The sequence below is a fragment of the Pinus tabuliformis genome, chromosome 5_2 (assembly GCF_031772625.1).
Source record: "Pinus tabuliformis cultivar Carrire ecotype Pingquan chromosome 5_2, CPIR1, whole genome shotgun sequence".
Classification (NCBI taxonomy): Eukaryota; Viridiplantae; Streptophyta; class Pinopsida; order Pinales; family Pinaceae; genus Pinus; species Pinus tabuliformis.
In genome coordinates this window covers 701,472,142-701,484,495 of record NC_142306.1, presented here as the reverse complement: position 1 = coordinate 701,484,495, position 12,354 = coordinate 701,472,142, and the positions used below count along the sequence as shown (strand labels likewise).

Genomic DNA, 12,354 nt, shown 5'->3' with positions numbered 1-12,354 from the left:
TGCCTCTGCCCAAAATTCTTGTCTTAACCCAACACCACCGAGAATGGTTTTTTTCTCCATCAACATCATATTCATCCTTTCTGCAACGCCATTCTATTAAGGTGTGGATGGAGGAGTCTTTTGCCTTGCTATACCACACTTCTTATAGAATTTTGTGAATTTATTCCCACACAATTCTTCACCATTATTTGTCCTCAACACCTTAATTATTTTCTCTATTTGATTTTCCACAAGAGCCTTAAACTCTTTGAATTTGTCAAAGACTTTAGATTTGTTCTTAATGAAATAGTCTATTTATTCCTCGAGAAATCATCCATGAATTACGCATAGTACACAAATTTACCCAGTGATGGAACTGAAACAAGTTCAAACAATTCATTGTGCACAAATTGTAATATTCCCCCTAATCTTGTAGCAGTAGTGGAGAATCTTACCCAATTATGCTTCCCATATAAGCAATGTTCACATAAATCAAAATCCAAGGAGAAATTAGACATACCTTAGATGGTACCATTACCATGTAGTATTTGAAGGCCCTTCTCTCTAATATGTCCCTGTCTTTGATGCCACAACATATTTTTTTCTCCAGAGATTATAAGACTTTTTCCTTCTTTTGCTCAACTCTTAAGGACAATGGAATTGTTTCACCCATCACTATTAGTGTTTCTTACCAACTTATATAGAGTCCCAATCCGAACTCCTCTTAGCAATATCATTGCTACATGGAGATTTCCACAGTCATGAAATTGATAATGATAAAAGCTTTTGGTATGTTGCGTGTTATTCTTACTGGAATGCTCGACATTTTGGGTGAACACTTCACCCATATTTTGGGACATAAAGCTTTATGTCCCTAAAAATGGCTGAAGCGTTCACCCGAAATGTTGGGAATTCTGGTAAGAATAACACACAGTATACCAGAATCTTTTATCATCATCAATATCATTGTTCTTCAAACCATCCTATGGGTATGCACCCATCCTTCCACCCATGAGCTTCGACTTGACCTTTCTCCATCCTATAATTATGACAATTGATTCATCTCTTAGTAAAACATCATCACCATCATATCTTTCTCATTCACAAAGCCACTCACTATGAGGAGTCATATGAAAGGATGTTGTCGAGTCGACAAACCATGCCTCATCATTTACATGTGTACTGAACAAGCTAAGTACACATTTCCTCCTTCATCTGAGGGGGTTTTTTCTTCCTAAATGGAGCATCATCAAATCCCTTCTCTTTCTCATTAAATTTGGATTAATAATCTTTCTTGTAATGTCCTTCTTTTCCACATCTTCAACATACATTTATGAATTTTCATAGAGATTTAGATCTTCCTCTAGATTTAGATATCCCACCCGACGACTTTATTTTATTTCTATTGTGGAATCGTCTTCTTATATACCAAGAATTTGTGTTCTAACCTTCCATATTTTTCCATGTCATATCCTATAGTAACAGGGATGAGACAATATCATCAAAACTTAAAGTACTTGCATTACTACCTACCAAACTATTCCACGAGTCTAGTAAAGAACACAAAAAATGTATATACTTATCTTCATATGAAATTTGAATATCAACATATAATAGTTGACTTACCACAGTATTGAATGTATTTAAATGCTCTGCCACCAAGTCTTTGTCTTCCATCCTCAGGTTATACAACTTTTTATGTAGTAACAATTTGTTCACCAGGGACTTAGATTGATACAAAGTCCTTAACTTGTTCCATAATGCCTTAGTTATAACTTCTTTTAAAACATTTAGTAATACTAAATCTAAGAGACACAACCATATTGTGTTTTTTACCTTTCAATACAACTTGGTCCAGTCTTCTGTAGACATTGTTGTTGGTGCAATGTTTGGATTCACTGTAATCCACAAATATTTTCCACCAATAGATCTTCCATTTTGAGATTCCACAACTCAAAACTTTGCCCCATGAATTTATTGATCTCCATCTTTGAGCTACTCACCATTTCCTTTCACCACAAGAATTGATTCTACAGATCTTCCACTATGACAGGGTCTAGTATAAGATTGAGCAAAACCTAGTAGCCACAAAACATCCCCTTGAAGCTAAAACCCTATGGAAACAAACATAGGTTTTAACCATAACAAGCACACATTAACATAGATATTTTACCCCCAGAAACCCAAACCAAGAAAACCATAAAGGTTTTTTCAATGTATACTCTCTCTCTCTCAACCAATCCATTTACCCTGGATTAGAATATAGTTGTAGTTCCTTAATTAGAACTACAAAACCATGGGCTAAACCACAATGCGCCACAAAATTGCTAAAGGTTAAATGGATTAGAATATAGTTGTAGTTCCTTAATTAGAACTACAAAACCATGGGATAAACCACAATGCGCCACAAAATTGCTAAAGGTGAAAACTATGTGTCAAAAAATATCAACAATGACACAACTTACAATACATGGAAGAAATCATGCAAAGAATATAATGCAAAATGACCCTGAAGTTTCTAAGAGGGTTTTAAAAGCCCAACCTAACCCTAATTAGACTATCAAAAAGCTAGTAGGAGGGAAAATTGTTCACAGTTTCACTCGACATGATTGTTCCATGGTATGAGTACTAAAAGAGAAAAGAGACATAAGCATATTGTAGATGAATTTATAAGACCATAATGCGTCATAGCTTCATAATAAGATTGGAAAACTTTGTAATTTCTATTATAATCTCCATAATATAAGAAAACAAAAGGAACAATCCTTCATTAAATGTTGGTTTTCTTAAATGTGTCTTTTAAGTAAATATTTGTGTTACATGTATATTTATGTTATTGTAGTCTATTTCACAAGTCATACTAGTCATATAATCTAAATAGCTTTTATTTTAAATCTAAAAAAATAAACACAAAGTTGAGTACACTATTAAAAAAACAAAGTTGAGTACACTAAAAAAAAATAAACACAAAATTGAGTGCACTATTTTAAATATGTTTTAATAAAAAGACCATTAAAATATCCAAAACAATATATATATATATATAAAAGTTGTAAACTAAAATAAACTAGCTATGAAAACTAAAAATGATTTCCCTCACCGACCACCAATTTTTGAGTTATAAATAGCTCAAATATTTCAATTTATAGAGCAGCTATTCCAGTTTTTTTACATATAAAAGGATAGACACAAAATCAAACATAGATTCACTATATTTGGTTTAAGTTTAAATATGTTTCAGTGAGATTCACTATATTTACAAATTATATTTCTTTAATTTAAATTATAAGATGTATAATAAATAAATTATAAAATCAAATAAATAGACTATAAAAACTTAAAAAATAATTCAGTGCTTACCATCACCAAATTTTGAGTTATAAATAGCTTAAATATGTTTTGATATATAAATAACTTCGTTGAATTATGTTGCCAATAAATTGTGGCAGCCATGGAAGGGGAAAGGGGTGTGGGGTGGGTTGCAGCTTGTGGTGACAGGTGATTTTTTCTAACTTCCATTGGTGACGCTTCAGGATCCGGACAAGTTTTTTGTAGTCTTTGAAGCAGATTGTTGGAATGAGTGTTTTGACAAACATATTGAATTAACTCATGTTTACAGGCAGTGGTAGAGATGTTGCAAGAAATAAGAAGAGGTCTGTGGGACTCATAAACTTTGGCCAAATTGAAGAACTGTCATGGTCTATCCGTGGAATGTGTCTGGGACTAGATTGTATCTGAATAATTATGATGTTAGGAGGGTGAATGATACAAGACTGAATTCTAGGTAGGAAATCAGTGCGCACATGATAAAGGAGAAGAGAATGATGCATAAGGACCCAAGTGATGCCTATCAAGATTGGCCTTTGCTTAAGGGCCCAAGTGATGCTTGACAAGATTGGTCTTTGCCTAGGGCCCAAGTGATGCAAATCAAGAATATAGAATCTAGGATAGGAATAGAGATGAGATTTTGTCAAGAATTATTAGTCCAAGAAAAGATGATATTTCTGTATGGGTTGAAAACATTTAAAATTTTCTTAAACAATTTTCTTATATAATAGAATGAAGATTTCCACAGTTATTTCTAAATAAAATTATGTATAGAATATTAATCTTAAACAAACAAACAAACAAAAAATTAAAAAAAATAAATTAATTTAAAAAAATCAAATAAAAAAGTTAAAAATTTAAAATTGAATAATAAAATTAAATAATTAACAAGGGAGAAAAATGAAAAGAAAAAATCAAATAAAAAAATTATAATTTTTCCTTTTAATTTAAATAATAATAAAATTATATTAAATAATTAAAAAATGATAAAGAAAGAAATTTTGTCTACAAATTTTATTTCGTTAGATAAAATTTTGTTTTGATGAAAATAATAATAATCACTTAATTAAATAATAAAATATATAAATAAAAATTTAATATTAAAAATAACAAATTAATTCAAAAGGTAAAGTAAAAAAATTAGATAGATGAACTTTTAGATTTAAATAACAATAAGAAAATGAGAACTCTCTCATATCTTTTTTGTTATTTGCAATCATTTAAATGTGATTCTTCAGAAACAAATATTTTTAAATGAGGGTTCAGAAGAGTTACAAAATTCTAAATGGCCAAGTCTATTGAGGCGGAGGAATTGCTTGAACGGTTATTTTTGGTAGGAATTTGCAAAAGAAATTTAACAAATCTTGCAGACTCAGTGTTTAAATCATGTTTTTAAAAATGGTAATAAATTCAGCACCATCAAAAACATCTAGAATACTCAAAATCTTGAATTTAACAACTTTAATCTATCTTTACAAAAATCCATTTCTAAAATTTATCAAAATATTCATGATCTTAATGGCAAAAAAGACATTGTAGTTAAACTAGGGCATTCTAAACTACCACTAGCAGACATTTATAAGATTTTAGTTTGACTCTCAAAATAATAAACTTTGGCGAACATTACTTCCAATCTTGAAGCAATCTCAGAGAGTATCATTCAGAACAGTGGTTAAATTTGACGCTGTATATCTGTATTTGACTTTTTTACACGTAAAATACTTTCTAGTTCAAAATCTCCACGTCATGTGTAACTTGCCAATAATTTTTAAGAACGTCAATATGACCTGCATATTTAAAAATGAAAAGCTTTAAATTTTTATATATATATATTTAACCTTCCCGAGAGTGAATCACTACGCAGTACAGTAAAAAAATCCAGCGCACATACACCCGATTTAGGATTCTTCTATTCAGATAAACCCAAATTGGGATCTTACTATATCTCTACACCCGAATTGGGGATTTAAAAAGCTCGTGCTGCTCAAATGAGGAATTTCCAATATCTCTGCAAACTATATGGATGTTATTCAATCTAACCGATATCCAGGTGCGGCTTTTTCAGTAATCCCAACCCAAGTGTGGATTTCTGAAGCTGTTTGTACCCCAATGAGGGTTTTGCAGTGTTCCAATGACCCACCATTAGTATTTTCAGAGATGTAAACTCAAAATGAAGATTACTCACCGTTTTATGCTAGCAACCTCACAATATACCAGATCCAGACATACAACTACTTATAAAACTGTTTCAATGGCGTTCATTGACCTTCCACGCTGAAACCATCGGTCCAAGACGAACGGTAGAGTCGAAAGTGGAGCTCGCCTGTCTATCGGATTTTATATATCACTGCTTGAAATTTTGATCATATCCATTGTATTGCTAAAACCCTTTGTCCTTGATGTGTTTAGAAAAATCATATGTGGGTTAAACCAAAAAACACAGACACACAACTCTTGGGGTCTCAACGCTTCTGAGTGGCCCGAACTAAACCTAACACATGAAAATCTCGTAGCAAAGCCGGAAGAGTAGGAATAAGTTTATGAATTGCATACTATAATTCTATAATTCAAGTGACAGGGGTCAGCATATTTCCAAATTTGTAAGTCTCGGTTTTCACACTTGTGTACACACTCGTATTCAAATATCTGTGACATAGTTTCATAGTCAGAATGACTTTTCTAAAAAGTTGATGGCATATACCCTGCTTTCAGGATGCCATAACCGAAGATTCAAAGCATGAGGGCATTTCAGAGATTGTGTTGCCGAGCATCTCGTCCAAAAGCGTAGAAATAAGTTTGTGAAATAATTATAATATTATAATGTGCAGAGCAAGGTGTGACGGGAGGGGGTATATTTCAAACTTGGTAGGCTAGTGTTTAACACCACAGAGATTCTCATGCAAATTGATCTGCACTGTTGACCCAACAACACAAGAAATATAATTATTTTCTGCTTCGCCGAATTGACCATACTTCGGTCAATTGATAATGGACGCGCTTCACTGAAATGTGATGGATACTGTGGCTTTTCCCTCTATATAATCATATTCAAAACTAATTCCATAGCGTTGTGCAAGAAATTGAGTGGGGGGTTTTCGCTGAACTGGTGTTGCAGTTTCTTTTTAGTGATGGGGAAGAGCTTTTCTAGATTATTAGTTGGGTAATGCGATAATGTTGGCTCTGATTTGGGATCCCCTAATTTCTAAATAACTCTGCTATTTAGGTGGAGCATGATTGATTTCTTATATATTTCACTGTTCCATCAATCATAAATATTTTGTTTTGGCTATTATTTTTCGAAGCTTCTGTTTTACTTTTTTTCAGTCCTCCCATACTTTTTTTTGGGTAGGGATTGAATATAGTCACAATGCATCTCTACTCACTTTTCAAAATCTTTTTAGCCAACCATTGGAGTATTTTGTTCATAACTGAGAACATAACTTGAAAAAAAAAAACTCAGAACATTTCAATTATCTGAAAAATTTGCAGAAAAGTTTGATCAACAGGTCTCAAAACAAAGTGTAGCAATAAGACTTGAGCTGAATGATACAACAGAGAATGAAAAACTTGCAACAATTATGAATACAATTTGAAATTAAATGAAACTTGTACAAATAAATATTAGAATTCATATGATGAGCAGTTTAAAAATAAAAACGTTATTAAAAATATTCCTTACTGGGTAAAGTGACCCGTCAAATTTAACCCCTACTTCAGAGTCTCATTAAAGTAGCGCACATGTCTCTCAGAGATACGGAATAATAACATACCTGGGTCTGAGCACATTCCGAGTAGATTCACGAGATTTGGATGACGTGGCAGCCTTAGAAGGATAGATAACTCTGCGTCGAAGAGCGTGGAATCAACTTTCAGGAGTCTTTTGACGGCGCGGATTCTATTCCCTCCCAAATCGGCACGGTACACACGTGCAAAGCCGCCCTCGCCAACTAGATTTGAATCTGAGAAATTATTAGTGGCCCCAAACAGATCTCTCACACGATATGTGACCCACGATCCAGGGTTCGATTCTTCGTCTATACGCGTCGAAGGCCGAGCTTTCCGACAGTACCACCAGCATGTCCCTAAAATCAGCAGTACTACCACCACCACCGCAATCACCACCGCAATATGGTCGGCTATCCAGCTTGGTATTACCGATTTGTTATGGGTTTCGTATAATAAGCGAGATGGAGCCTTTGCAGGTGATTGAGGGAGACGAGCCAGATCCGTGCCAGATGTGAACGAAAGGAACAACACAATGTTGAACATCGTACCATAATCCATCCTCGAAAGGAGCAAAGCAATTCTGCGCATCGTACCAGAGAGAAGTTCTTTGTAGCTTTATTTTTAGCTGTGCGTTAATAATTATAGTTTTTTCCGCCCGAAAGTTATGGAAATTCCAATGGACTGTCCAGACAATTTCTCGACATTGATAAAGACTCCTTATTTTTGTATTTCCAACCGGCATGCCAATTTTCAACGAAGCTTTGAATTTTTTATTTCCAACTGGCATGACAATTTTTAACGAAGCTTTGAATTTTTTATTTCCAACTGGCATTCCAACGCTCCAATCACCCGCCATGGGCATGTCCACTATACGACGGCTTTCCGACAGTACCACCAGCACGTCCCTAAAATAAGCAGCACTGCCGCCACCAGTGCAATCACTACAATATGGTCGGCTATCCAACTTGGTATTACCGATTTGTTATGGTTTCGTATAATAAGCGAGATGGAGCCTTTGCAAGTGATTCAGTGAGACGAGCCAGAAGCGTGCCAGCCTAGCAGGCTTTAAAATTGACGCCCGTATGCCCGTTTCTCTCATTTTTAACCGTAAAATACAGCGAAATTTAAAATAAAGACGTCAGAGTTGATTGGCAAATAATTTAGGAAAATGTCAAAATTACAGGCATATCAGAAAATCGGAAGTTTGAAATTATTTATATATATATATATAAAAGGCTGGAACTAGATATCTAGAGTCCTGATTTTTTAGGGTGGTATTTTTTTTTAAATAAATTTTATTCAAATGCTTTAATGTGCACCACGGGAATGGTTGGGAATGGTTGGTGAATGGTGACTGGTACGCTCTCAATTACTCATCCACACCAGCAAAGTTTAAGAGGTTTTGGACAAAAATCCAAAATGATTAGATATTTGTCTTATCAAATCTATGAAATAACTCCCATAGGTAGTCGCTACTGGCCATGACATTGAAGTTCTCAAATTTTTAGGTTTGACAATGTTATAGCGGAAGGAAAGTATATGGAGTCCAAATTGCACAAGCTAAGGCAAACTAATGTCCTGCCATATCTAAGTGTGGCCTTGGCATGTTTTGAATGGGATTCCATGAGATTACCGAGGCTTCTGCCACTGTAAGTGATAACAGTGATTAGTTACCTCTTGCTCACCTCTATTATTCATTCATGCATTGTTCACATCCAAATCTGTTGTTGTTGTTTCATCGTCAATGTTTTGTTGCTATGGCATGCCCTACTCCAAGCATTACTCCAAGAACCAAGTTGGTATTGTTCAGTGACATTTTGATATTTTGCGGTCTGCTAAGTATGTGCACAAACACAGTGGCTGCTTCATAGGGTAAAAGTTTATACATTCTTTTATGTACATTTTGTAACACAAAATTTAATGAATTTTATAAAGGTCCATTGAAGCGTTTGGAAATATATTAAACATATGGGTATAACGTTTGAGTATATTGCTTCTGAAATGAAAGAGGTGCCTTCTGCCTTTACACTAGTATTGATATTCTTATGCTCAATATCCATTCTTGATTTTCCCTAGTATTGATATTCTTGCCCTTTGGGTTTAAGCCAGAGCTTTGCATTTCCCCGTGGGTATCCATTAATTTTATTTTGTTTTGCAGTGCTTGTTACTCTACAACGCCTCTTTACGATGGAGGGATTTTTCAAAATCTTGGTTTTTATAATGAAATTGATAGCTGGAATAGTTTTTGCAGTTTGAGCATAGCACTGCATATAAAGAGTCAAGATGATGGCAACAAACGTCTTATGGCATCAAATTGACAATAGATATTTCATTCGCCTCTTCAAACTTTGGAAACAAGATGTCAACTGTAGTTTCTGAGGTAATGTCAAGTATAGTCTCTAATGTTTTTGGTCATGAGAAAGACTTTGGGTAATGTAATATGTTTTTGTTGTGATGGAAAATGAAATAATATGTTTTTCGCTATTGGAAAAAAAAAACAAAAACTAAATCTTGAAAATTTATTTTTGGTCTGTTATTTTTTACTTTAATGTTTTTAATATTCAATTTCATTTACTTGAACACAGTTTTTTCCTTTTATGTATGAATATAATTTGTAGAAGTTAAATAAAACTGGGAAAAGTAAATATAGGAAGTCATGTGAAGGCTAGTTTAAAAATAAAACCGTCATCAAAATTTTCTATGATGGGCAAGCGGACCTGTCAAATTTAACCCCTAGTGCCAGGTGTGAATGAAAGGAACAAGACAATATTGAGCATCGTACCATAATCCATCCTCGAAAGGAGCAAAGCAATTTTGAGCATCGTACCAGAAAGAGAAGCTCTCTGTAGCTTTCTTTTTAACTGTAGATTAACAATTATGCTTTTTTCCCTTGAAAATTACAAAAATTCCTACCGCTTTGGACCGTGCACACAATTCTACCATAAATTCCCATCACTTTTGACCGTCCACACAATTCCACTTCCACCACCTCGATAAAAACTCTTTATTTTTGTATTTCTATTATTTATTACTGCTTTTTCTATACGCACACTGTACAATTTGCCCTCTCCTCAATAAATATTATTATATTTGTTTAATATATTGTAATGACTTAGTCTACCAAGACTATTTCCTGTACCCACCCACATGACTCACCGGCAATATGACGAAAATATAATACGTTTTTTTCTGACAAATTTCCACTTTCATGAGGAGTGGATACGTTTTTTTTCTGACATATTTCCACTTGAATTTTTCTTTTCATCGAAAGCTTTGAATTTTTTATTTCCAACCAGCACGCCAATTTTCAACGAAGCTTTGAATTTTTTATTTCCAACTGGCATGCCAACGCTCCAATCATCCGCCATGGGCACGTTCACTATACGACAATTTATAAATAATGTTGCCAGCAAATAAACTATTGATTATTGTTTATGTCACCGTAACATTACATGACTTGTATTCATGGGCACATGCAGATTCAGGTTCACAACATAAGAACGTATACACCAACTTTGATTAGCTTTCAAACTTAATCAAATCTCTTAGCGTATAAACCTATTTTTAATATAAAATTTGAGAATAAATCTAAACATCTAGATATTTGATAGATCCAAAACCGAATATATATTAGTTACTCAAATTATTTTATTTTAATGATAATAATATATTTAAATCTGAGATTTTTGTGATTTATATTGTAGATAAATGTTTTTATTAATCACATTATAATTTATTATTAATTCATCTAATCTAATTAATAATATTTCATTTTTATTCTTTCCACTTTATGTCTTCTTTTTAATTTAACTTGTTTATATTTCTAAAATTAAATTTTAATTTATTATAATTATTTGACCATTTTTCTAAAACAATATTGTCAAGTTGATTAAAAATAGCAACACTGCCGCCACCAAAAATACTAGTCACTACAATCACTTTCAGAATAAGGGAAATGGGGGCATTGAGTCGAGAGATTTATTCTACACCAAAAATATTAGTTTCTACAATCACTTTTAGAATAAGGGAAATGGGGGCATTGAGTTGAGAGGTTTATTCTACAACCTAGTGTGATGTGTAAGGCCACCACCAAAAATACTAGTCACTGCAATCACTTTCAGAATAAGGGAAATGGGGGCATTGAGTCGAGACGTTTATTCTACAGCTTGGTGTGAGTGATGTGTAAGGTTGTCCATACGTCATCAAAGTTGAAAAATAAAAATAAAATTAAAAAATTAGAAAAAATTAAAAAAATTAAAAATTAAATAATTATACAAAACATTTGCTCATGTCAGCCAATATTTATTTATTTATTTTTTTTAATCTAAAAAAACACTATATAAAACATTTAAATTATGTTGGCTCCTAAAAAATTACATGTGAAAAAATTAGATCCCACTAGGCTCATGTTAGATATGTATTTAAGATTGATCTATACTTGTAGTAATTCAAAAAAGAGTTGTCTTTAGTGCGATTTTTTGGAAGCTTTTATGTTGGGTTTTTCCGATCTAATTTCTCTAAAATCCAGTAGGAATTTATTGAAATCACAAGCTTGATGGGTAATCTTGTGCAATCCAAGTGCCTAGGGGTTTTCGAGGGCGCTCAATCCATATATATAGTCAAAAAACTAGTTTAAATAACACAAATCAAGATTTCACCTCAAATTTTTCCACAAAAATCAGACACCAGAAAATGCAAAAAATCCCACTAAAAACAACTCCATTCAAAAAATTTAAGTAACAGACAAATGAAAAGAATAGCAAATGTGAACAAAAGGAGCAAGACAATGCAGAGCATGGTACGAGAATCCATCTGAATCAGTGCCATCTTAGCCAGACTTGGGACACTAGTTACTGCAGTATACAGAGAAGCTCTTTGATACATCATTTCTCTTCTTCATTACTTTCGCTCGTCAATAAAATATTATTATATTTGTTATTGACATAAAAATATTATCATATTTGTTATTCACATAATCTATTGTAATCAGAGAGCACACAAAACTCAGAAAGGAACACACAAAACTTCAGAACACTTTCATTCGATGGCGAATAGGTATTTATACACAACAAAGAAACTTCTGGAGTTCGGTGGGGCGGTGGCTTCTCCAGGAAGCTTATCCATTTGTCAATGCATCCGCCGAATTCTAGAAGTTGCACTTGAGACATCTGCTGAATCCTCTAGAGGTGTCTAGCTACTGCATTAATGGCGGTGGTTGGAATTACCATTGTTTTCCAACACTCCCCCTTAATTCCAACCATATACTATAGCACAATATACAAGACACTGTAAACATACTCTTAATTGTCATGCCTGCTGGTC

At 33.4% G+C, this 12,354-nt stretch overlaps 1 protein-coding gene across 1 annotated transcript in view; it reads right to left on the bottom strand.

Moving 5' to 3' along the window:
- LOC149161067 (putative serine/threonine-protein kinase PBL7) overlaps nt 1–7,636 on the bottom strand; it is an 88,057-nt gene extending 80,421 nt beyond the window's left edge. The window contains exon 1 of the mRNA XM_089435477.1: nt 7,077–7,636. Within this exon, the coding sequence (XP_089291603.1) occupies nt 7,077–7,620 (544 nt within the window). The 5' untranslated portion in view covers nt 7,621–7,636. The remainder of the gene's footprint in view (nt 1–7,076) is intronic.
- Between the last annotated feature and the right edge of the window lie 4,718 nt (nt 7,637–12,354).